This window comes from Rhinopithecus roxellana, chromosome 10 (genome assembly GCF_007565055.1).
Source record: "Rhinopithecus roxellana isolate Shanxi Qingling chromosome 10, ASM756505v1, whole genome shotgun sequence".
Lineage (NCBI taxonomy): Eukaryota > Metazoa > Chordata > Mammalia > Primates > Cercopithecidae > Rhinopithecus > Rhinopithecus roxellana.
This window is the reverse complement of record NC_044558.1, coordinates 47003309-47030511: the sequence shown is the minus strand read 5'-3', so window position 1 is coordinate 47030511 and position 27203 is coordinate 47003309. Positions and strand designations below refer to the sequence as shown.

General features: G+C 41.7%; 1 protein-coding gene across 1 annotated transcript in view; it reads left to right on the top strand.

The window, feature by feature from the left end:
* The first annotated feature begins 3381 nt into the window (after window positions 1-3381).
* Window positions 3382-27203, top strand: part of SRGAP1 (SLIT-ROBO Rho GTPase activating protein 1) — a 319302-nt gene continuing 295480 nt past the window's right edge. The window contains exon 1 of the mRNA XM_010386925.2: window positions 3382-4357. Within this exon, the coding sequence (XP_010385227.1) occupies window positions 4291-4357 (67 nt within the window). The 5' untranslated portion in view covers window positions 3382-4290. The remainder of the gene's footprint in view (window positions 4358-27203) is intronic.

Here is a 27203-nt window from a genome sequence, read left to right as displayed (position 1 = left end):
CGATCTTTATTTATTCTTTGTAGAAATGAGGCTGGTCTTGTACCCCTGGGCTCAAGCAATCCTCCCACCTCAGCCTCCTGAAGTATTTAGATTACAGGCCTGAGCCGCCATGCCCAGCCTATCTCTGATTTTTAGATAGCTTTCTATTAGGAAGAGTAAAACTGAGATAATAATAGTAAAGATAACTAATACTTACTGGGTATATACCATGGCCTACAAGTACTTTTAAGGATCATCTCAGTAAGTGCTTATAACATCCCCAGGACTTAGGCATTAACCAATTTTACAGATGAGAATAGTCTGTAACCCATTTTACAAACTAAGGCCTAGAGAGAAACAGTAATTTTTACCAGATCCCTTAGGAAAGAGCAGATTTAGGATTCACCTCTAGGCACCCTGTCTCTGGGGCTTGTTTGCAACACACTGGTTTAGGTCTAGACTCAGGCAACAATTCATTTCTAGGTGCTGCAATCTCTGCTGTCAACTTGTCCTTCCCAGGTGCAAATATGAAACAAATCCCAACAGCACCATGGATATGAATCTCATTTAGATGTGACTATGATTATCACCTAAGTCGGCTGTCTGCCTGGCCTCTCTTTCTCTATGGCTAACCCATCCTTCTACACTGCCAAAAGTTATCTTTATAAAACACAAATCTGATCGTGATGCTTCTCTACGTAAAAGGCTCCCTGCTGTCTGCAGAACTGTGTCCAAGATCTTACCATGGCACAGGAGGACTCTCCCAGCTGGCCCTGACCTTCCTTTCCAGCCTCTGCTCTCTCTTCACCGTACACTCTTACATAAGACAGCTCCACGTGAAATTAGGGCAGCCAGGGGTGCCATAGTATAACCGCCTGTATGGTAAAACAAAAAAAAAACTAAAAAAAAAAAAAAAAAAAAAATTGGCATATTTTCTTTACATATATTCTGTTGTTATAAAGTAAAAAAAAACTTGCTAAAAATTAAATTTTAAAAAAGCAGTGCGATTAACAATGTCCATATACTATCAGCTGACATATGTATATACATATATTAAAAATTGTACATTATTTTTTACCATCTATCAGAGATCTGGTATCTTAGTGGAAGATATCTTGTCACTCTATTTGCAATTCCTCTAGAGTATAACACTCTTCCTTTTCCCTGGAATGCATCCCTTTTCCTCCCTAAAGTTGCCAGCTACTTACTATTCATCCTTTAAATCCAGCTCAAATACCACTCCTCTGCGAACTCTTACACCCAATCCTCTTTTGCAGTCTGTTTTTCCATCCCCAGTGCTCCCAAGACTGGGAGTATTTCTCTCTCTTACAGCATTATTGTACCGCTTGTAATTATTTATTTATACAATAATAGACTGTATGATCCTTTTCGGCAGCGTTAATCTCTGAATCCCCTAGTTCCTAGGTTGGTGTTTGGCACACAGTTAAGAACTAGAGAGCCGACCACTGGATACATGAAAGAATGATCAAAGTCTAAAAGTCCCTACTTTCTTTAGATCTTGCAGGGAAAACACCTGATAGGGGACACGCCTTTGGACACATCATTTTGAGAAATCAGGTCCATAATATTTGAGAATTGATTTGAAAGGAGTCAGTAAATATCTCAAGTGGTAACTGTGAGACAAAAAGGCTAACAAAACCAGGTGTGGTGGCTGATGGCTGTAATCCCAGTGCTTTGGGAGGCTGAGGTTGGAGAATTTTTGTTGTTGTTGTTTTGTTTGTTTTTGTTTTTTTGAGAAGGAGTCTTGCTCTGTGGCCCAGGCTGGAGTGCAGTAGTGCAATCTCAGCTCACTGCAACCTCCACCCTCTGGGTTCAAGCAATTCTCCTGCTTCAGCCTCCTGAGTAGCTGGGATTACAGGCACATGCCACCATGCCCGGCTAATTTTTGTATTTTTAGTAGAGACGGGGTTTCACCATGTTGGCCAGGCTGGTCTCGAACCCTTGACCTCATGATCTGCCCACCTCGGTCTCCCAAAGTGCTGGGATTACAGGCGTGAGTCACCTGCCCAGCCAGAATCTTTTGAGGCCAGGAGTTTGAGACCAGCCTGGGCAATAGAGCAAGGCCTCATCTCTACAAAAAAAAAAAAAAAAAAAAGAATAAAAAAATTTAAAAGACTGGCAAGGATGGATTTAAAGTACTTAACACAAATAACACCTGAACCATGCGAGGATGACAAGGTAAATTCTTCGTTATATTGTTCAAAAAGAGACTAGAGTTTGAGACCAGCCTGGACAACATAGGGAGACCCGTCTGTACTAAAATGAAAACAAACAAACAAAATAAAAAGAGACTAGACACGATAGATCTTGTAAAAGGTATCTATTAAAAATGAGGCTGGGCGCCATGGCTCACACCTGTAATCCCACCACTTTGGGAGGCCAAGGTGAGCAGATCACTTGAGGTCAGGAGTTCAAGACCAGCCTGGCCAACATGGCAAAACCCTTTCTCTACTAAAAATACAAAAATTACCCAGGCATAGTGGCGGGCGCCGGTAGTCACAACCACTCTGGAGGCTGAACCAGGAGAATTACTTGAACCCGGGAGGCGGAGGTTGCAGTAAGCAGAGATCGTGCCCCTGCACTCCAGCCTGGGCGAGAGAGACTCTGTCTCGAAAAAAAAAAAAAAAAAAAAAACCAAAAAATCCCAAAACAAACAAAAAATCGTAAAAGTACTAAGTGAAATGTGGCGTCCTCTGTTGGATCTTGGAACAGAAATGACTCTAGTAGAAAACACTGGTAAAATTGGAATAAAATCTGGAGTTTAGTAAATAAATAAGTAAGCGAACAACACCATGTGACCCGTTCCCATACCGTCGCTTTCCCACCATCCTAGCTTCCCTAGTTACTTGTAGGAATAGAGGATATGGTGTTCAAGATGGGTGTTTTTCTCCGCCTCGATTGAAGAGCTTCGCGCTTTTTGGATTAACAGCCAGGTCATTCACAATTCAATGTTCAGTTTTTCTACTGGGGTCCAGCGTCTCGGAGTACCGTCCCTTTGTGTCATGGAGACATCCAACTCTGGACTTCCCCATTAGATTCTGGCAAAAGCCCCACCAGAGCCCCCGCCAGAGCCCAAAGGCAGTCCCACAGGTCGGGAAGGGGTTTTCCTGCAGCAGGAGCCAAGACCTCGGCCGGCCGTGAAGCGGCGCCTCGGCGGAGAGAGGTGCGGGGGGCGCCGCCCACGGCCTCCTGGGCTCCGCGCGCGGGGCCGGGCTGCGGTTGGCCACAACAGGCATCCATCTTCCCTGACCAGCCAGGCGTTTCCTCGCGGAGCAGAGGCGGGGGCTTGGACCGAGAAGGGCACAGACCGGAGCGCCGTCCGCTCCCGTGAGCCTAGCCCCGCCTGGCGGAGCCCCGAGCAGTCGCCGCCCACAGATCACTCGCCAGGCGCCCGCGAGGCGCGAGCCGTTTGTGCATCCTCAACTTTGCGGCCGCCGGGGGCGCGGCTCCCGCGTGCGTGTGCAAGTGTGCCTGTCACCAGCGGCCTCCTGGGGGCAGCAGCGGAAAGGGGGACGCAGAGAAAGGCAGCCTCGGCGCACGGCGGCCAGGGAGGCAGAGGCCTCTCGCGGCGCCGGCTCTGGAGACCTAAACTCCGCCGGGGCTGTGCCCAGGGCGCGTCTGAGCGTCGCCGCTTTCACCCTCCCAGCAGCAGCGGGGACTCGCGTTAGGATTGCGATTCCTTTCGCCTGCTGAGCGGTAGCGGCGGTGTCTGCGAGCAGAGGAGCGGCGGCCGTGGCAGCAGCATCCCCAGCCCGGGCGGGACCATTGAGCGCCGGAGCCGGCGGCTGGAGGCAGGAAGAGAGGGTTGTGGCGCTCGACCTGGGCGCGTTCCCGGCGCCTGCCCTCCGCCGCTGGCCCTGTCCTGGGCGCCCGGTGCGTGTCTCGAACAATGGTGCGGAGCGCCGGTGCGAGCCCCGCGCCCGCCCAGCGGCCGTAGAGGAAGTGGCCGGGCTCCCGGCGAGGTGGGCAGGGAGACGTCCCCCGCCACTCGCTCGCTGGAGTTTGCCTGCGTGTCCGGGCTCTCCAGCCCCGACCCCGGGGATCCCCTGGGATCACCGACGGAGCTCAATTCCGAGAGTATGGTGCCAGCGCCCGGGCTAATCTAGTCCTCTCTACTCGCTCCTTTTTCCCTCCTCCTCCTCCCTCTCCTTTCCCTCCTCCCTTCCCTCGGGTCGGCACTGCCTCTGGATTCCCGGCGTGTGAGAGTACAACTCTGCCTCTCTGAGGAGAACTGGTTGTGACCACTGAACAGAACTTGCCCATTGAAAGCAAACCCAGAACAGCTGGATAATGTCCACCCCGAGCCGATTCAAGAAGGACAAAGAGATCATAGCCGAGTATGAAAGTCAAGTCAAAGGTAAGGATGGGAGCGGCTGCCTTGCTCCTTTTGTGTGCCTTCTTGTCATTGTGCTCGTGGAGTTGCGTTTCTAACTTGGTGTCTGCGTGGGAGGAAGGTGGTAAGGGGACAGCTCGAGCCCTGGCTGAGCCACCCAGGTTTCCTACAAGTCACTTAGTTCCCAGTTGCAATCCCAGTCCCGTCAAACCCACGGGAAGCTGGAAACCGGGTGACCTCCCCCCGCCAGCTGCCAGCCCGCATCTCCAATGGGGAGAGAACTGGCTTTAACTTAACCACCTTCAGCTGGGCAACTTCTGTGGGAAGCAGGCAGCAGAGATGCATCCTGTCCAGCTATTATTATCACCGTCATTATTCTTTTTAAATAGTATGATTGTCACTACGTAATTTTTTTACGGAATCATATTTGTAAAGTCTGTGAACCGCACGCGGTCTCCAGCCTCATTGAGTGCAGGCTATTTCAGGTATTTACACCGTTCACCTATTTACACCGCTCACAATTTATTAGGGCGAGTCTCCCTTTTATTAAATAGCTCCCTGAAAGCCTGGCAGTTAAACGAAGCAGTGACTAGTGGAATCTGACTCCTCCTTTATAATGGGCCAGAATTCATTGCCATCTTTCACATTCATATGGGAATATTGCTTTATCATTTGCTGGAAGCCACTTGCATGTAAAATGAAGGTTTGAATGTTTGAGTAGTAGTTTCAATCGATTTACATTGTCAACTAATGGAGAAAACCTAATTAAGGCTGATTAATTATTTTTACTTTCTATGCCTTGTGATTTAAAAAAATATATTTTCTCTCCAATACAAGTATTTTTTGCTGCTGAAGTGTTTCGTAAACATATGTTAGTTGAATTTTTTCCTCCTCTTTTCTGATGTCTCAGGAGTAGCTTTCCTGATTGAGACAATGGATGGAATGTTGGGATCGCCGCTGTTCTTTGACACATTCAATGCAAAGTTCATAAAGATTGTTATGTACACACCTGTGTTTGTCTATGCACAGTCTTATGAAAGGGCTACGAGAAAGGCATTACTGTACTTCCCTTGAGCAAGGGAGGAGCAGCCTGAGTGTTCTTTTGTGTGGTCAAGTTGTAAAAATGCCTGGAGTCCTGTGAGAGGACCTGGTGAAGAAATCCTGTATCATCCAGTGTGAATCGAGACCAACTCATTGTGGCCACGGCAGACACAATATGCAAGATAACTTAGGTTATCTTTAGGCTGACCCCTAAAATGGAGTTAAGCTAAACATTGTTCAGTAGACACAGATTTTTGTCTGCTTGGAATTATGATAATTTATACTTACAGGAACTTGTTTCATTGCTATGGAAGTTGTGTTAGAAGTTATTTTCTTAGAGCCAGGTAAACTTTCTAATGAGACTAACCTTTCTTTTTTCGGAGAGTCCAACATAGCCTAAAACCTTTCATTCCAAGGCAGTACTCTTGTTCACAACCACCATTTCTCTGTGCAGTTTTTCCACATGGCTCTTTGTGGCAGGTCTTCAAGGGGTGGCAGTCTGGTTTTTCTGCCGCCTGGAGCTCTAATTGGCAAATGCACTTTCAAATGTTCATTTCTTTATCTTTGCTGTAAGGTCACTTGCCAGTGATCAAATCCTTATTGGAAAGTCAGCGAAATGGGATGTGTTGCAATGTGTCTATCAAATTCAAACGGAAGAAAAATCATGAACATGGTGAAAATCACATTTGGAACTAAGTCTCTTCCACAGCCAGTGACCTTCTCCCTATTTCCTTCAACACTTCTCCCTTCCACACACCCACAAGTCCCTAGGCTGCTTTAGGACTCTTCACTGTACCTGCCTGCCCTGTGTCCAGGCTTTACCTCCTTCTGCAATAACCTACACATCCAGTATCTAACCTAGATCACTACATCCATACACAAAAGTGGGAATAAGGGAATATCACGGAGTCAGATCATATAAGCATTAAATGGCACAAATTCACCTGGTACTTCTAGGCAAATCAAGAAGAGAGTGGGAGAAAAATAACAGGCAAATAGTGCATGAGGCCAGCTGTCCAATGCAGGGAGAGTAGGCCCCTTAGTAAGGACAGCATGGGAGACAAGACTGGTTTTTCTCTACCCTTGCAGAGTGCTCTCTGTTATTTAAAGGTATGTGTTTTGGGGCCAGATGCAGTGGTGCATGCCGGTAATCTCAGCATTTTGGGAGGCTGAGGCAGGCAGATCACTTGGGGTCAGGAGTTCAAGACCAGCCTGGCCAACATTTTGGTAGATAAACCACATCTCTACCAAAAAATACAAAAATTAGCTAGGTGTGGTGGCACACACCTGTGGTCCCACTTGAACCTAGGAGGCAGAGGTTACAGTGAGCCGAGATCACATCACTGTACTCCAGCCTGGGTGACAGAGTGAGACTCTGTCTAATAAATAAGTAAATAAACAAACAAAGGTATATGTTTTTGGAACAACCTGCTTTTTAAATTACAGACAGCAACTTTATCTGATGATAAAAAAGAAATTCTGTTCTATTGCTGAAGAAAAACCTAGCTCTATGGAACTCATTAAGACATAAGCCTAGGCCAGGCACGGTGGCTCAAGCCTGTAATCCCAGCACTTTGGGAGACCAAGGTGGGCGGATCACTTGAGGTTGAGACCAGTCTGGCCAACATGGTGAAACCCTGTCTCTACTAAAAATACAAAAATTAGCTGCATGTGGTGGTGTATGCCTGTAACGTCAGCTACTCTGGAGACTGAGTCAGGAGAATTGCTTGAACCCGGGAGGCAGAAGTTGCAGTGAGCTGAAATTGCACCACTGCACTCCAGACTGGCTGACAGAGAGAGACTCCGTCTCAAGAAAAACACAATGAATAAACATACATATTGGACTCTCTAGGTGACTTAGGTGTGTGGGTGATTTCAAGAGTCATTCTGATTATATGTATGTTTTTTAACGTTCTAACTTAGAACCTAACACTCTAGAATATTTTCCCCTCTTATTCTCTCCCATTTTCCCTAATAACAACTCTATTTATCTCAGAATTTTTGAGATAATGTTTTGACCTAAAGTAATGACTTCAGATATGGAATTTTTTTTATTTTTTATTTTATACACACACACACACACACACACACACAAAATGGAGAATCACTCTGCCGTCCAAGCCAGAGTGCAGTGGCGTGATCTCGGCTCACTGCAACCTCCGCCTCCTGGGTTCAAGTGATTCTCCTGCCTTAGCCTCCAGAGTAGTTGGAATTACATGCATGCACCACCATGCCCAGCAAATTTTTGTATTTTTAGTAGAGATGGGATTTCAACACGTTGGCCAGGCTGGTCCCGAACTCCTGACCTCAGGTGATCTGCCCGCCTCAGCATCCCAAAATACTGAGATTACAGGCATGAGCCACTGCATCTGGCACAGATATGGAATTTGGCCATTGTGGCTGCCTGCACAGGTTTTGGGAACAGACTTCAAGGGGCTATTCTTAACTGTGAAAAGAACTATTCCTGGTGATAATTTGTAATTTTGTGTATAAGATCGTAGATGTATCTAGTTGTATGTATAATTTTGGGCAAGTCACTTAGCCTCTCTCTGGGTTTTGGTTTTCTTATCTATAAGATAAGGAGTTGGAATTCTCTTCATCCTAAGTGTCTTTGTTCTTTGTTTTTTTTTTTTTTTTCTTTTTGAGACACAGTCTCACTCTGTTACCCAAGCTGGAGTGCAGTGGCATTATCATGGCTCACTGCAACCTCTGCCTTCTGGGTTCAAGTGCAAGTTCAAGTGATTCTCGTGCCTCAGCCTCCCAAGTAGCTGGGACTACAGGCGCGCACCACCATGCCTGACTAATTTGTGTAATCCTAAGTGTCTTTGACTCTAATTGAAGATGTCATATCAGTTCATTTTAATTGCTTCATAAAATTTTCAAGCTTTTTAAGTTTTCTCTTGGCTGCTCTGTTTTGGGGAGAATCATTTTTGCTTTCACTTTTATTTCATAAGTTCATGGACACTGTATAAATTGAGTTATTGGAGAATTAAAATATAATACAATAAAGAATACAGAAAAAACAGTAATCAAAACCACATGCAGAGAAGTGTAGCACAGAATTGTAAGACAGAGAAGAATCAGGAATGATACAAGTGGTTAAACAATGGATAGGTTTGAATCGGGGACAAAAGGGGACCCCGAGCAACAGTTTTAAAGAATGAAATGAACATTTCATGCCTCTTGGTCAAATTCTCAAAGACTTAGAATTAAGAGAAATAAATCTCTTGTTTGAATAGGCCATTAAAAAGCCAGCCTGTCTGGAAAAGTGTATGAAACCCAAACCAGTTGACTATGCTATTTGTTAACATCTCTGGTAAATAGTGTAGCAGTGGAAGGAATTGAATTGGCTAACAGAAGGTTTTGAGATTATCTGTGGACTTTAGTGATCTATGTAATTCTTGTATTCCGCAGCAAAACTATTGTGGAGCTACACATATGGGAATGAAAAAGACTCAAAAAGACATGTTTTGTGAAGTGAACTTATAGATGAAAGACTGTGTTTGTTTTTAATAATGTATGTTGCTAGTTGCTAAGAATTGACAGTTATTATTTGTAGTATTTTCCTAGAGATAGCACCATATTTATCTACATGCAATATGTACAGGGAGTGCCAAGAAACTCTGTTGTTCTTTGACCACTCTGCAGCCTGACATACAAATAATACATTTTAGTAGCAGATGGAACATGAGTTAATGCCAATTTGATTTGGTATGGCCCTGCATCATGCCATGGTGCAACTGTGTCAGCATCTTATGTTCTTTCTTCTAACATAGAATAGGAAGTGACAGCAATTTAAGTTATGAATTAAAACTTTATAGCTGGGAGGGACCTGTAACATTTTTTTCTCCAACCCAGTCATTACATGATGCAGGGAGGCTTAACCATAGAGTTACACAATTAACAGTGACATACCTGGGACCAGAACCCAGGTTATCTTCTTTTCAGTAGTGAGAATTCACTTTTAGATTCCTCACAAAGTAGATATCTAAATAGGAGATAGAACAGTTACCTATTTAGACTTTGCATTCATTGAAGGAGTCATTGTGGGATCTAAAAGAGCATAGAAACTGTCATCTGTGAACAGGAGTTAATTACGTTGATTAACTAACCAAGTTGTTTTTTTCACCAGGACCATTTCAAGAGACCACAATACCCAGGCAGCAGCTTCACATGGTGGTGTTTAAGGTCTAGAAAAACAACATGGTTAATATGTACAAATGTGATTTGCTTGATGTTTTGCTGAAGCTAATTGCAGCTACTGCAACAAGGCCTTTACAGTGCCCTAAAAACCCGATTAGTTTCATGAACTTCAGAATATATTGAGGGATAGTTTTAGAGAAAATTTTGAGCAAAGCATGACCTTCTGAAACACATGAGGGCTGGATTATAATACAGGATAGTAAATCTCAGCTCTGACAATCTAGATTGGTTTGTTTACTCCTGTGCTACGTTGACCAGTTTAGGAGTCAGATAACTTCAAGTCTGTTCTAGGTTTTAGAGTCTTTGTAAATTGGCCAGTCAATTTCTTTTTTTTTTTTTTTTCTTCAAGACAGGGTCTCACTTTGTCACCCAGGCTAGAGTGCAGTGGGTGAACAAGGCTCGCTACAGCCTTGACCTCCTGGGGTCAAGCGATTCTTCTGCCTCAGCGCTCTAAGTAGATGAGACTGTAGGTACACACCACCATACCTGGCTATTTTTTTTTTTTTTTTTTTTGAAAGATAGGGTTTCGCCATGTTGCCCAGACTGGTCTCAAACTCCTGAACTCCTGCGTCAGCGTCCCAAAGTGCTGGGATTATGGTCATGAGCCACCGTGCCCGGCCAAGGAGAGAGAGTTTAAAAATTTTTATTCATGCTACCTATTTTTACTTCAATTCAAACAACTAACAAGATAAAGAAAAGGAAATAAATTGTCTAATTAGTCTGTTTATGCTTTAGCAGTTTGAAGGCAGAAATTTGGATTAGAGACTGGGCATGGTAACTCATGCCTGTAATCAATCCTAGCACTTTGGGAGGCTGAGGTGGGTGGATTGCTTGAGCCCAGGAGTTTGAGACCAGCCTGGGCAACATGGTGAAGCCTTGTCTCTACTAAAAACACAAAAATTAGCTGGGTGTGGTGGCATGCATCTACAATCCCAGCTACTCTAGAGGCTGAGGCACGAGAATCACTTGAACCCAGGAGGCGGAGGTTGCAGTGAGCTGAGATTGTGCCACTGCACTCCAGCCTGGGCGACAGAGCGAGACTCCATCTCGAAAAAAAGAAGTTTGGATTAGAGACAGTTATGTAAAGGTATTTTTGTCAGCTCAGAACTATTTTCTAATTTATTGACAGCATTATTTACTCTCCGCTGTTGATGTGTTAGACTGGGAAGAAACAGAACATGGTGTTTAAAACCAGGAATTCTGGGCCAAGCACGGTGGCTCACACCTGTAATCTCAGCACTTTAGGAGGCAGAGATGGAAGGATCACTTGAGACCAGGAGTTTGAGACCAGCCTGGTCAACATGGCGAGACACCATCTCTAATTTTTTTAAAAATAAATAAATAATTTTTTTAAAAAAGCAGAAACTTTGGTGTTAGCAGTCTAGCCTTGTCACTGATTAGTTGAGTGACCTCTGAGAGTCAATTTCTTCATCTGTAAAATAGGGAAAATCGTAGTATTTACCTTGTTGTCTTTTTAAATTTTCTTTCTTTCTTTTTCTTTTTCTTTTTTTGAGACCGAGTCTTGCTCTGTCACCCAGGCTGGAGTGCAGTCGTGTGACTCTCAGATTCAAGTGATCCTCCTACCTCAGCCTCCCAAGCAGCTAGGATTACAGGCATGCTCCACCATGCCCAGCTAATGTTTTTGTATTTTTAGTAGAGACAGAGTTTTACTATGTTGGCCAGGCTGGTCTCGAACTCCTGACATCAAGCGATCCACCCACCTCAGCTTCCCCAAGTGCTGGGATTACAGGCGTGAGCCACTGCACCTGGCCTCCTTGTTGTCTTTGTGAGATTGCAGTGAGGAAAACATTTATCACAGGCTTGGCACATAATAGTCAATAAATGTTAGTAATTGTTATCTGTTTAATGCTGGTTTTCTTTCCATCTACTGTATTTTTTTTTTTTTTTTTTTTGAGGCAGGGTCTCACTCCGTTACTCAGGCTGGAGCACAGTGACCCAATCTCGGCTCAGGTGATCCTGCCACCTCAGCCTCCAGTGTAGGTGTAGCTGGGACTATAGGCACCTGCCATCACGCCTGGATGATTTTTGTATTTTTTGTAGAGACAGGTTTTGGCCATGTTGCTGGTTTCAAACTCCTAAGCTCAAGTGATCTGCCTGCTTGAACCTTGCAAAGTGCTGAGATTACAGGCATGAGCCACCTTGCCCAGCCTGTTGTTCTATCTGCTGTATCTTGTTGCATTCTGATTTAGATAAGTTTTTTGAAATTCAAATATGTAATCGCTAGTCTTTTTACCAGAATGAATTCCAAAGTGGACTTATCTTGAATTATCCTAAGAGAGTGCCATGTGCTTTTAGAATGGAGTGAGTTTCATGTGGAATTTAAAAGGGAAATAGAATAGACAAAGCATACAGATTCCCAGCTCATTATAAGGTGGATTTTATATTTTGTCATTATTTTTCATCCAAGTGCAAGTAACAGAGGCTAACAGCACATTTCCTGGCTCTGGGCTGCCACGTATATAAGAATAACTTGTGTTTTAAATTGTCTCTACCTCTGTTCAGTGATGCTGTATGGAAAATGAGAACTATAGTTCAGTCAGTGGATTTTACTTACCTGGGGGTGAAAAAGATTCTTATGACATCAGATAAAGTCACTGACTTAATCTCATAGTCTTGAGAAAAGTATTTTCTTTTAAAATCAATGTAGGAATGAAAATTTCACTTATGACTGCTAATTTGCTTCTGTTTCACTAGAAAGCACTTTGATATTAGAAATCATTGTCTATCTCCCACACCCTTTAGTGTACAGGGCCTCATTAAACATTTATTACATGAGAAGAGGAATAATTTGGAATCATAATTCCTTTATACTGCAAATAAACATGGTGATCATTCAGAATTATCTAGGATGTCCAAACAAGTATTACCACATATTTTTTTTTTTTTTTTTGAGATGGAGTTTCACTCTTGTTGCCCAGGCTGGAGTGCAATGGTACGATCTCAGCTCACTGCAACCTCCACTTCCTGGGTTCGAGCAATTCTCCTGCCTTAGATTCATGAGTAGCTGGGAATACGGGTGCCCGCCACCACACCTGGCTAATTTTTTGTATTTTTGGGAGAGACGGGATTTCAGCATGTTGGCCAGGCCGGTCTCGAACTCTTGATGTCAGGTGATCCACCCACCTTGGCCTCCCAAAGTACTGGGATTACAGGTGTGAGCCCCTGTGCCCAGCCTATTACCACAAAATTTTAAGTTGAATTCAAAAGGTTTATAATTTCTTTAGAAAGTCATACAGCTGGAAACATTCTAAATGTCCAACAGTGGGGAATGGTTAACTAAATTCCATCGGTAAATTGTTAACTAACTTTATACATGCAATGTTATGCAGTCTTTACCACTGGTTTTTGAAGAACATTTTATGATATGGTTAATTGTTTTATAATAATTGAAGAAAGACTGTAAAATGGAAGGTGAAATAATAATTAAAGATAGTCATAACCAGAGCTAACAGTTTTGAGCACCCACAGTGAGCCAGTCACCATTGCTTTGCGTGGGCACCCTGAGGGATATGCTGAGTTGTGTATGTGCAAAACAAGCTATAATGCAGCGGAGGAGGAATTTCTGCTTAACTTTCCTGTTTAGTATAGTTAGTACTTTCTGTGTCTTTGGGCCACTGTATACCTGGCCTTCGGTAAATTTTCAGGCTAAATGTAGGTATCTGACTTTCAACTCCAGCTTCCTTGAGTAAGGAGTGGGCAAGGTAAATCCAAGCAAAGCTTAGCCTCTGGATCGAACCTCTGGTAATCAGATTTGTCCATAGGACAACCAGATTTCTCATTTGTTTACAACTCATTGATTTACTTTGATTTTTCCTTGCTTTGAACTTAGTCAGCATGTGTGTTTGGGAGAGCAAACTTGCTTGTTTATTTGCTTGCTTGCTTTGTGAAATATACATACAAACAGGTACAGAAAATGATTATTTACAGTGTAAAGAATAATAGCTTTGAACACCTCGTTACTAGCCACCCAGGTTAAGAAATAGAACATTACCAGTGCCTTAGAAACCCCCATGGAATGTCCCTTTCCTAGCAAATCTCCCTTCATTCCCACTGCCACTCAACAATTCTGGATATAGTATTAATCATTCCCTTGTTTTCTGTAAAGCTTTACTATCATTTTGTAGCTTTCTTTATAGTTTTGATTAGGATGCATTCATATATCAAGAATATAGGGCCATTTGAACACTTTCTGAATTTTTAACATGATGAATTGGTATAAATTTTAAAAATTGGAATAGTAGTGTTTTGGCATGTATAACAAATCTTTATCTTTTAAAGATACATGCTGAGTAATAATGGATGAAATTAGGACATCTGGGATTTTCTCGAAAATAATCTTGGGGAGGGAAGAAATAGGTAGGGATACAGATAAAATGCCATGAATTGATAATCAGTGGGTGCATGAGGTTAATTATATTATTCTCTTTATTTTTGCATATGCTTGAAATTTTCCCTAATAAAAAATTAATAATATGTATTCTTATGACTTCAATTTTATACTTAATATTATTATGTTAAGATTAATCTACATTAATGTATGTGACTATAATTTCACTGCCACACTGTGTGCTTTCTCTGGTGCATAATATTCCAGTGCATAAAAAACACTACAAGCTATTGATTCATTCTATGACATTTGAGTTATTTATAGTTTTTTTTGCTCTCATGAATAATAATAGTGTATAAAATGCTATATGTGTCTCCTGGTGTACAAGAAGAGTTTCTCTAGGTGTACTTGCTGGGTCATGGGGAATGTGCATGTTCAACTTTACCAGGTAATGTCAAGCCTTTCTCTTATTAGCAGGGGAGGAGAGTTCACAGCCTGAAAAACACTTAGCATTGAGCAATGTATTGGTTAAGGTAGAGGCTAAGATATTATAATAAAGAGAACCCCCCAAACAGTAGCTTTAAAACAGAGAGATTTTTTTCTTTCTCGGGTAACAGACTGGATATGTCCAATCCAGGCCACCAGGACATCTTTGCCCCGTTATTAAGATTTCTTCCATCTTGTGGTTCTGCCATCACCTAGATAAATGAACTTGTCTTCTCTTCGAAACCAGGTTTTAAGTATTTCAGTGTTTTGGCTTGCAGGAAGGAAAATCAGCCTTAAGGAGCACGTGTCCAAAGTTTTCAAACCCAGCCCTTAGTAGTACATATACTTTCCACTTATTTAACCAGCATGGCCACATCTTGCTGCAAGGGAAGCTGGGAAATGTAGTCTTTCTGGATGGCCGTGTTTCTAATTATAACTTGATGGTCACAGCATGAAAGAACAGATTTTGGTAGACAAGCAGCAGTCACCATGAAGTTCTTTTTTTTTTTTTTTTTGGAGGGAGAGTCTCACTCTATCAGCTAGGGTGCAGTGGCACCATCTTTGCGGCTCACTGCAACCTCCACCTCCCGGGTTCAGGTGATTCTCGTGCCTCAGCTTCCCAAGTAGCTGGGACTACAGGCATGCACCACCACACCGGGCTAATTTTTGTATGTTTTAGTAGAGATGGGGTTTCACCATGTTGCCCAGGCTGGTCTTGAACTCCTGGGCTCTCAAGTGATCGCCTACCTCGGCCTTCCAAAGTGCTGGGATTACAGGCGTGAGCCACTGTACCTGGCCAGAATGATTTTCTCTTCCTTTTTATTTTTAATTTTTGTAGGTACATAATAGGTCTGTATATCTTACTGATTTTTGAGTTTTGTTTTGTTTTAGTATGTTCATGATGTTAATCTCTTGCCAGTTATATCTGTTGCAAATATCTGCTCCCAGTCTGTAGCTTGTGTTTTCGCTTTTAAAAAGATTCTCTAGTCTGGGCGTGGTGGCTCATGCCTGTAATCCTAGCGTATTGGGAGGCCAAGGCAGGTGGATCACCTGAGGTCAGGAGTTTGAGATCATCCTGGCCAACATGGTGACACACCATCTCTACTAAAAATACAAAAATTAGCTGGGCATGGTGGCGGGTGCTGGTAATCCCAGCTACTTGGGAGGCTGAGGCAGGAGAATCATCTGAACCCAGGAGGCAGAGATGAGCCAAGATCGCACCATTGCCCTCCAGCCTGGGCAACAAGAGCGAAACTCCATCTCTAAATAAATAAATAAATAAATAAATAAATAAATAAATAAATAAAATAAAAAGATCCTCTTAATAAATAGAAGTTCATTTTTAATTTGTTCACATGTATCAATTATTTATATTTGATGTTTAAATAATCCTTCCCCACTCTAAAGTCAGGAAGATATCTGTCTGTGTCATTTTCTAAATGCTTTAAAATTTTGCTTTCAGCATATATTTTTAATTCATCTAAAGTTTATTTTTTATTTTGTGTGAGCTAGGGATTTTTTTAAAGTTCTTTTCATATAAATGACCTTTTTTGGGGTTCCATTTACTAATAGTCTTTTTAAAGAAATGATATGCTAGCTGCTTCTGTTTTGATGAAAGTTTCACATATACAGAACTCTATTTTTGGACACTCTGTCATGTTCTGTTGATTAATTTATTCTTGCACCAATACCATAATCACACTATCTTAACTACTATAGCTTTGTAATAAGTCTTTATGTCTGGTAAGCTAAATCTCCCCTCTTTCTTCTTTTTTCAGAAGTATCTTCTGATCATGCTCCTTTCTCTTCCAAATAAATTTTAGAATTAGTTTGCCTTCCATTGAAAACACATTGGCATTTTCATTGAAATTGAATGAAATTATAAATCAATTAGGGAAGAATTGGCATCTATATATTAGTTCTTCCTAGCTGTGAATATGAGTATTCCTCCACTTATTTAGTTGTTTTAAAATATCTTTGTGTAAAGTTTTATAGTTTTGATGTTTTTGGTTAGATTTATATCAGGATGCTATTTTTATGACTAATGTTCATGAGATCTCTTTCAAGATTGTTTCCTAGTTTCTATTATGCAGAAATGCAATTTACTTTTTTTTTTTTTTTTTTTGAGACGGAGTTTCACTTGCCCAGGTTGGAGTGCACTGGTGCTATCTTGGCTCACTGCAACCTCCGCCTCCCAGGTTCAAGCGATTCTCTTGCCTCAGCCTCCCAGGTAGCTGGGATTACAGGTATGCTCCACCATGCCTGGCTAATTTTGTATTTTTAGTAGAAACAGGATTTCTCCACATTGGCGAGGCTGGTCTCAAAATTCCAACCTCAGATGATCTGCCTGCCTTGGCCTCCCAAAGTGCTGGGATTACAGGTGTGAGCCACCGTGCCTGGTCTGCAATTTACTCTTTTTTTTTCGAGATGAAGTCTTGCTCTGTCACCCAGGCTGGAGTGCAGTGGCATGATCTTGGCTCACTGCAACCTCTGCCTCCCACGTTTAAGCAATTCTCCTGCCTCAGCCTCCAAAGTAGCTGGTATTACAGGAGTGCACCACTATACCTGGCATTTTTTTTCTATTTTTAGTAAAGACAGGGTTTCACCATGTTGACCAGGCTGATCTCAAACTCCTGATATCAAGTGATCCCCCTGCCTTGGCCTCCCAAAGTGCTGGGATTATAGGCATGAGCCACTGTGCCTGGCCGCATTTTACTTTTATGTAGCCACTTTGCTAGCCTGTTATTTCAAAGAATTTGTTCCCTTTTTTGGTAAAAAACACTCATTATTTATAAATAAAGATGATTTTATTTTCTCATTTATAAGCTCTATGGATTTATTTTTCTTGCATTTTTGTCCTAGGCAATTTCCAGTACAGAATTAGTGAAAGTGCCAGCCTTGGCATTCTTGTTTTCCATTGAGAAAGGAATGCTTTCAAGCCTCTCCTCCCTTGAAGAATGATGGTTGTTTTCAGTTTATTGTAGATACTCTTTAATAGCTAAAGTGCACATCTTTTGTATTCTTTGTTTACTTGAAGTTTTAATCATTAATAGGTGGTTGCATGTTATCTTCTTCTTTTTTGAATCTGTTGATACTATGTTTTTTCTTCTTTACTCTGTTAATGTGATGAGTAATATTTATAGATTTCCTAATATTTAACTTTCTTTGCTTTAAGGCTATCTTCATTGTATTTTGTGTGTGGTGTGTATGTATGTGTGTGTGTGTCTGTCTGTCTGTTTGTGTACACCGTTGGATTCCGTTTGCTAATATCTAGTATTTTTGTCTTTAAATTCTTGGGGAAAAAACAGACCTATGGTTTTCCTTTTTAATGATGTCTTTGTCTCATTTCCTATCTGTGTTTTTTTTGGAGGGGGGGATGGGGAGATGGGGCTTCGCTTTGTTGCCCAGGCTGATCTTGAACTCCTGGACTCAGAGAATTCCTGGGCTCAAACAGTCCTCTTGCCTCGGCCTTTCAAAGTGCTGGGATTACAGGCATAGAGCCACCACGCCTGGCCACGAATCTAAGTTACACTAGCCTCACAGAGTAAGTGGGAGAGTATTGCTTCTCTATATTGTGGAAGAGTTTGAAACTTTGAAATATTTCTTTCATTGAAAGTTGAATAGAACTGTTTATCTGGGTCTAATTAGTTTCCTTGTGTGAAGAACTTTTTAATTGTTAATCAGTAGTTAATCATTTTCTTTATTAGTTATAGGATTATTTGTGCTGTGTATTTCTTCTCATGTCAGTTTTGATAAATTATACTTTTTTTTTTTGAGATGGAGTTTCACTCTTGTTGCCCAGGCTGGAGTGCAATGGCGCAATCTGCTCACTGCAGCCTCCGCCTCCTGGGTTCAAGCGATTCTCCTGCCTCAGTCTCCCAAGTAGCTGGGATTACAGGTGCTCGACACCATGCCCAGCTAATTTTTGTATTTTTAGTAGAGACGGGGTTTTGCCACGTGCTGGGCTGGTCTGGAACTCCCGACCTCAGGTGATCGGCCTGCCTTAGCCTCCTAAAGTGCTGGGATTACAGGCGTGAGCCACTGTGCCTGGCCGATAAATTATATTTTTCTAGAAATGTATTCATTCTGTATGAGATATAAAATGTATTGAAATAATATTGATGATAGTATTCTCTTATTTTAAGAACATAGGCTGATCTGTATTGAATTTAAAATATATTATTTTAAAACATTTATTTTTGCCTTTTGTTACTAAATCTTAAAGTAGTTTGTCTTTTTTTCTTTTCTTTTTTTTGTGAGATGAGGTCTTACCCTGTCATCCAGGCTAGAGTTCAATGGCTCATTGCAACCGCCACCTCCCAGTTCAAGTGATTCCGGTGCCTCAGCTTCCCAGATAGCTGGGATTACAGGTACGCACCACCACGCCTGGCTCCTGGCTAATTTTTGTATAATTAGTAGAGATGGGATTTTGCCATGTTGACCAGACTGGTCTTAAACTCATGGCCTCAAATAATCCACTCACCTCAGCCTCCGAAAGTGCTGGGATTACAGGTGTGAACCTCTGCACCTGGCTAGTTTATCTGTTTCTGTTAGTTTTTCTTCTCTGTTTTGTGAATTTCTGCTCTTATCTTTACTATCATCATTTTTATTTTCATTGAATTTATTGTCCTTTACCTCTTTTCTTAAGTTGAACACATAGCTCATTCTTTTTTTTTTTTGATCCTTATTTTATAGTATAAGCATTTAAGGTAATACAGTTATTTTCTATAATATAAATGCTATTACTAATATAAGTATTTAGAATGTAAGCCTCTTTTAAAATGTAACATTTCTAACATAAACACCTTTTCCTCTTTTTAACATCAGCATTAAATGGAATACAATTCCTTTTCTAATATAATCATTCTTTCTAATATAACTATTTCTTCTAATGTAAGCATTATCCCTAAGAAAGGCATCTTTTCTTCCCTAATACATATTCATGATAATTCTCCTTAAAGTACCACCTTTGCTGCATCTCACTAGTTTTGATACGTAAAGAATTATGTTCTAGAAATGTTTTCATTTTCATAATAATTTCTTCTTTGACTCATGAAATGTGTGTGTGTATATATATGGTATTTCCTTTTGTTTTTCTAAGATGAGGTCTGTGTTGCCCAGGCTAGAGTGCAGTGGCGTGATCTTGGTTCACTGCAACTTTCATCTCCTGGGCTCAAGCAATCCTCCCACCTCAGCCTCCTGAGTAGGTTGCTAGGACCACAAGCATGCACCACCACACCTGGCTAATTTTTTGTATTTTTGGTAGAGATGGGGTTTCACCATGTTGCTCAGGCTTGGCTTGAACTCCTGAGCTCAAGCAATTTGCCTGCCTTGGACTCCCAAAGTGCTGGGGTTACAGATGTCAGCCTCCGTGCCCAGCCTGTTATTTACATTTTTTAAACAGATACATAAGACTATTTTATTTTTTCCTCTTAATAGAATTGCATTATGAACTGAGAGTAATAGCGTTTGAAATTAGTTGGAGGTTGTTTCCTCTTTTTCTGTTTTTTGCAAGAGTTCATGTTATATGGGAATTATCTGACTCTTAAATGTTTAGTAGAACTCATCTGCCAAGTAATCTGGGTCTCACATTTTCATCAAGGAGAAAAAAATCTCATTGTGTTCAAATTTTCCGATTAACTGACACGAAATTGCTTACAGCATCCTTTTATCGTCTTTTCTCTGCATTATTTTCAGTTAGACCTCTTTTCTATTAATAACAAATGTCTGTGTATATCTTCTCTCTTTTTTCATTGATTGACTTTGCCAGAAGTATGTTTATTAGTCTTTTCAAAGAACTAGGTTTTTGCTTTACTGATTTACCGTATTGTATTTTCTGTTTCCTTAGTTTATCCTCTCTGTTATACTCTTCCTTTTTCTTTATTTCTCTCTCTCTCTTTTTTTTTTCTTTTTAAAGAGAAAGGGTCTTGCTTTGTTGCCCAGGCTGGAGTGCAATGCTTTTCACAGGTGTGGTCATTGTGCACTATAGCCTGGAACTCCTGGGCTCAACTAATGCTCTCACTTCAGCCTCCTGAGTAACTGGGAGTGCAGGTGCAGACTGCCAAGCCTGGCCCTTTTACTTTTTTCATGGGTCTTTATTTGCTGAACCTTTTTAAAGTTTGTATTTATTTTCTCAGTTATTATTTTTAAAGTTTTTTATTTATTTTCTCAGTTATTATTTTTCTTTTCCAATATAAAAATAAAAGGTTATAAAATTTCCTCTAAGTACTGCTTTACCTGCATTCTATAATTTTTTTTTTTTTTTTTAAATAGAGACAGGGTTTCACTATGTTACCCAGGCTGGTCTTGAACTCCTGAGCTCAAGCAATCTGCCCAGCTCAGCCTCACAAAGGGCTGGGATTGTAGGCATATATATATATATATATATATATATTTTTTTTTTTTTTTCTTTTTTCTTTTTTTTTGAGACAAAGTGTTGCTCTGTTGCCCAGGCTGGAGTGCAGTGATGCATTCTCAGCTCAATGCAACCTCTGCCTCCCAGGTTCAAGTGATTCTCGTACCTCTACCTCTGGAGTAGCTAGGATTATAGGCACCCACCACCATACCCACCAATTTTAGTATTTTCAGTAGAGATAAAGTTTCACCATGTTAGCCAGGCTGGTGTTGAACTCCTGACCTCAAGTGATCCACCTGCCTCTGCCTCCCAAAGTGCTAGGATTACAGGCATGAACCACTGCACCCAGCCAGGCATAAATTTTTATATGTAGTGTTTTTATCTTTCAGCTCTGTGTGTTTTCTAATTTCCATGATTAATGATCTGTTTAAAAATATGTCTTAGGCCAGGAGTGGTGGCTTATTCCTGTAATCCCAGCACTTTGGGAGACTGAGAGGGGTGAATTGCTTGAGTCCAGGAATTTGAAACCAGCCTGGGCAACATAGTGAGACACTGTCTCTATAAAAAATTAAAAAATTGGCCAGGCGCAGTGGCTCACGCCTGTAATCCCAGCACTTTGGGAGGATGAGGTGGATGGATCACCTGAGGTCAGGAGTTCGAGACTGGCCAACATGGTAAACCCCACCTCTACTAATAATACAAAAATTAGCCAGGTGTGGTGGCGGATACCTGTGATCCCAGTTACTTAAGAGGCTGAGGCAGGAGAACTGCTTGAACCCAGGAGGAGGAGGTTGCAGTGAACCGAGATCGTGCCACTGCACTCCAGCCTGGGTGATGAGTGAAACTCCATCTCAAAAAAAAAAACTTAAAAAATTAGATGGCCATGATGGTAGGTGCCTGTAGTCCCAGTTACTCAGGAGGGTGGTAAGGTGGGAGGATTGCTTGAGCCCAGGCAGTTGAAGCTGCAGTGAGCCGTGATTGCGCCAATGCACTCCAGCCTGGGAAGCAGAGTGAGACCTTTTCTCTACACACACAAAAAAAGTTTTAAAATTTCCAAATATATACAGTAATTTAAATTATCTTTTTGTTTCTCATTTCTAAATTAATTGCATTATCATCATAGAACATGGTCAAATTTTTTTTAAAATTTTATTCCAGGTTTGATATTAACACAGTTATGGTCTAATTTTGCAGATATTTTGAAGTCTAATTTTTCTTGACCATGCTGTTTTAGATTATAAACCTCCATCTCCCTGGCCCATCCTATCTACCTTCCTGCGTTACGTCTCTCCAGAGCACTTACTATCATTGGATCTATTTTATACTGATTTTATCTTGCTATGGGACCCTTAAAGTTCTTTACTTATGTGAAAGCTCAGTGATGTGGTTAAAAGTACATTTTAAAAATCCAGCATTATTTTATTTTTATTTTTTTTTGAGACGGAATCATCCAGGCTTGAATGCAGTGGCACGATCTTGGCTCACTGCAACCTCTGCAACTTCCGCCTCCCAGGTTCTAGCGATTCTCCTGCCTCAGCCTCAGAGTAGCTGGGATTACAGGTGAGTGCCACCATGCCCGGCTAATTTTTGTGTTTTTAGTAGAGACGGGGTTTCACCATATTGGCCAGGCTGGTCTCGAACTCCTGACGTCAGGTGATCCATCCGCCTCAGCCTCCCAAAGTGCTCAGATTATAGGCATGAGCCACCACGCTGGGCCAAAATCCAGCATTTTAATTTCAATGAGAAGGGTCATATGGGTTGTATCTATATTTACTATACTACAGGAAGTCAAAATCTAATATCCAGTTGTATTTTTTTTAGCTCATGAATAATTAGAACTATTTAAATTTATCCAGTATTCATTTTAGTATAGTTCAAGTTACTGTGGAAAGAATAAGTCTGGGCCGGGCGCGGTAGCTCAAGCCTGTAATCCCAGCACTTTGGGAGGCCGAGACGGGCGGATCACAAGGTCAGGAGATCGAGACCATCCTGGCTAACCCGGTGAAACCCCCGTCTCTACTAAAAAAATATAAAAAACTAGCTGGGCGAGGTGGCGGGCGCTTGTAGTCCCAGCTACTTGGGAGGCTGAGGCAGGAGAATGGCGTAAACCCGGGAGGCGGAGCTTGCAGTGAGCTGAGATCCGGCCACTGCACTCCAGCCTGGGCGACAGAGCGAGACTCCGTCTCAAAAAAAAAAAAAAAAAAAAAGAATAAGTCTGTGTTTTTTTTTTCATAAAGAGAATTCCATGGCTCAGGTCCTTGCTATCTCGAAAGACGTTTATAGTCCAAGAGCTGCACACTGAGGAGGATACACGTACAGGAGAGCAAAAAAATGTTGCACGAATGCTTTAGAGTTCCTCATATATAGGTTTGTGTCTGCATATGGAAGAATCCAGGATATATGGAAATGTGGGGGAAAATGTGTGGAGAGGATCAGTGAAAGGCTCTGATATAGGCAGAACATGAACACATACGCATTTTTCTAAACAATCTGAGATGGTGTTGGGAAATCTCTGGGGTCTTGGTATTGCCGTTAGACAGTGTGGTCTTTCATTGCAGTGTGCAGATGGCAACATTCCTTGTAGAGCTGCTTCTACCAGTCTATCCCTTGTGTTTCTTTCCTACTCCAAGGCTGGCTGTAGAGACCTATGACACTAGGCTCTGTGGGGGAGGGGCCACCCTGCAGGCTTTTTGGTGTCACAGCCAACTTGGCACAAGAAGAGCATTTACAAAGGTTCCAGCAGTTCTTTTTTTTTTTTTTTTTTTTTTTTTTTTTTTTTTTTTTTTTTTTTTTTTTTTTTGAGACGGAGTCTCGCTCTGTCTCCCGGGCTGAGTGCAGTGGCCGGATCTCAGCTCACTGCAAGCTCCGCCTCCCGGGTTTACGCCATTCTCCTGCCTCAGCCTCCCGAGTAGCTGGGACTACAGGCGCCCGCCACCTCGCCCGGCTAGTTTTTTGTATTTTTTAGTAGAGACGGGGTTTCACCGGGTTAGCCAGGATGGTCTTGATCTCCTGACCTCGTGATCCGCCCGTCTCGGCCTCCCAAAGTGCTGGGATTACAGGCTTGAGCCACCGCGCCCGGCCTCCAGCAGTTCTTAAAGCATTCGATGTCACAGTTCCTGGGCTGTCATTTCTGACTCCCTGCTCAATTGGTCTGTGGAAGACATGGACTCTTGCCCTTCACTTGTATTATTCTGAAGGTGCGGCTTATGCAAACAGCTCCCTCTCACAGACCTCTAACAATTAAGATAGAACAATGGTGTCTGCTTATCTTAAGTCAGACCTTTTTCACTTCTGAAGATATCCAAATTTTAGTCTGGCCGTGAAATTAGCATGTTTTCACCAGTGGAATTCAGCTTTGGAACAGTATTTACCAAGGAGAAGGAGTAGGAAGACATCCGTTTGCTCATCGTTTTACATGTGTAATGGCACTGTGTGTTGTCTTTTGATGTCTTCTCAATGCCGTTCACAAAGTTTTCTTTGAAAGTGATGGCTTTATCCTTCTGCTCATATTGATTACCACAGTTCAAATACCATTCAGTCAAATTATAATCCTCAAGCACCAGGGGAAATTCCAGAACTCAGTGAACAAGAGGTTTGATCATTGCTGCAGGACTGAGTTCTGCCCATTCACTGTTGGTAGAGAAGAGGTAGGGAAAAAGAGCACCTTTTTAGAAACTTGCACTAGAAAAGGCAAGAACTGTTTTCTTTGGCTGACCCCAGGGCTTGATTAATTTGCTCACCATTTCTTTGGCTGTGACGAGTTTTCACTTTTATTTACATCATGACAGTGGAAACATTGCTTGATAATGGTGCAGCACAGAAAGCTGGTAGGTTTTGAGAATTTAGAAGAGAAAATGTGTTAGTTTTTGTATTCCTTAGAAAAGAGTTTTCTGAGTACAGTATTACAAAAAAGAAATGAATGCCTTTTCAAATGGTTGCTCTTTTTTTTTTTTTTTTTTTTTTTTTTGAGACAGTTTCTTACCTTATTGCCCCAGGCTGGAGTACAGTGGCATGATCTAGGTTCACTGCAACCTCCGCTTCCCGGGTTCAAGGAATTCTCATGCCTCAGCCTCCCGAGTAGCTGGGATGACAGGCATGTGCTGCCATGCCTGCCTAATTTTATGTCTTTAGTAGAGACGGGATTTCACCGTGTTGGCCAAGCTGATCTCGAACTCCTGGCCTTAAGTGATCTGCCTGCCTTGGCCTCCCAAAGTGCTGGGATTATAGGCGTGAGCCACCGCGCCGGACCACAGTTGCTCCATTTTTTATTGAACTTCTGTTGCACTTGTATTGACAGTGTTTACGGGAACTCTCAAATGTGTCACCAAAAATCTATATTTGAAAGATTTCCAGACTGTATTATTCTAGAGCTAAGAGTTTTAATTATACACATCTATCTGTATTGTTAAAAGAAAAAGTTTAAACAAATTAAATTTAACAGAGTTTAATTGAGCAAAGAACAATTTGTGATTTGGGCTGCCTCCCAAGCCAGAGTAATAAGCTCAGAGAGACTCCAGTGCAGCCGTATGGTGGAAGAAGATTTATGGACAGAAAAGGGAAAGTGATGTATAGAAAACGGAAATGAGGTACAGAAACAGGTGGATTGGTTACAGCTTGGCATTTGCCTTATTTGAATACAGTTTGAACCCCTGGCCACCTTTAATTGGCCAAAATTTGGTGATTGGCACAAGAGTAGGTTATAGTCTGTTTATATTTCCAGTAAGGTTTCAGTTTTCTATGTCCAGAGAAACTTTTACGCTAAACTTAAAATATATGAGAAGGCAGCTTTAGGTTAAACGTAATGTAACAGTATTCTCCAAATACCTAATCTATGAATAAGTATCTTCTTTGAAGACGGGAACTGTACTTCAGGTTCTTTTCTGTTTAGCATCTAATTCCAAGATTTCTTCCAGCAATCTTGGAATTACGTTGTAAAATAATGTACAGAAAGCCTTGTGCACTGTGAAACAAAAATTTTATTATAATTGTGGTTATCCATCTTTTGGGTATTTCACAGTCTCATAATACCACGCCCCATTTTCAGATACCATATGACACTCTGAAATAAGCACACTCATGTAGATTTGTATACGTCTCATATAACCTAGTAGTTTGTAGCATGGCCTCAGGAGTCAAACTGCTAGGGTCTACATCACCCAGCTCAGCTACTTTCTGGCAGTTTAACTATGGACAAATTAGTTAATCTCACTTTGCCTTACTTTCCTTGCCATTAAAATAGTGGTAATGACAGTACCCATTTCAGAGCATTGCTGAGACAAGTAAAGTGTTGAACTGTCTGTCACGTGGAATGCTCAAAATATGTGAATGTATTACCACTTTTATAAACTCTGGCCTTGAAAGCAATAATAATAAATGTTAGGTTGCAAAAGACTTAGTAGCTAAGGGGAGCCTAAGGAGTAAATGGGGACTAAACATAACATGGTGTCTAGATAGGATCCTGCAACAGGAAAAGAACATTAGGTAAAAACAAAGGAAATCCAAATGAATGATCAACTTTAGTGAATTAGAAAAAATTGTTAGCCTGAGAAAATAAAACATTTTCTGTTTTAAAAAAAATTCCACTCGGCTGGGCGCGGTGGCTCAAGCCTGTAATCCCAGCACTTTGGGAGGCCGAGACAGGTGGATCACGAGGTCGTAGATCGAGATCATCCTGGCTAACATGGTGAAACCCCGTCTCTACTGAAAAATACAAAACACTAGCCGGGCGAGGTGGCGGGCCCGTGTAGTCCCAGCTACTCGGGAGGCTGAGGCAGGAGAATGGCGTGAACCCGGGAGGCGGAGCTTGCAGTGAGCTGAGATCCGGCCACCACACTCCAGCCTGGGTGACAGAGCGAGACTCCATCTCAAAAAAAAAACAAAAAAAAAAAAACAAAAAAAACCCCAAAAAACTAGCCGGGCGAGGTGGCGGGCGCCTGTAGTCCCAGCTACTCGGGAGGCTGAGGCAGGAGAAGGGCATAAACCCGGGAGGCGGAGCTTGCAGTGAGCTCAGATCCGGCCACTGCACTCCAGCCTGGGCGACAGAGCGAAACTCCGTCTCAAAAAAAACAAAAACAAACAAACAAACAAAAAATTCCACTCATATAACTTTATGGTTATATAAAAAAATCAACTTGTTGGCTAAAATAGAGATTGATAAGGCAGAAAATGAAAGTTCTCACCTTTCCAAAGATAACTACTCTTAATGGTTCAGAGTATTACATACAGAGTATTACATGCAAAATTAATTGTGCTTTTGCACCATGAATTTTAAATCATTATTACTAGGCTCAAACACATTTTTATTAATCAAAATAGGAACCATTATAATCAACACATTTTTGCCAATGAGAAATAAGTTTGTTTATTCCTGTAGAGTGAAAATCTATGGGCCGGGCACGGTGACTCACTCCTGTAATCCCAGCACTTTGGGAGGCTGA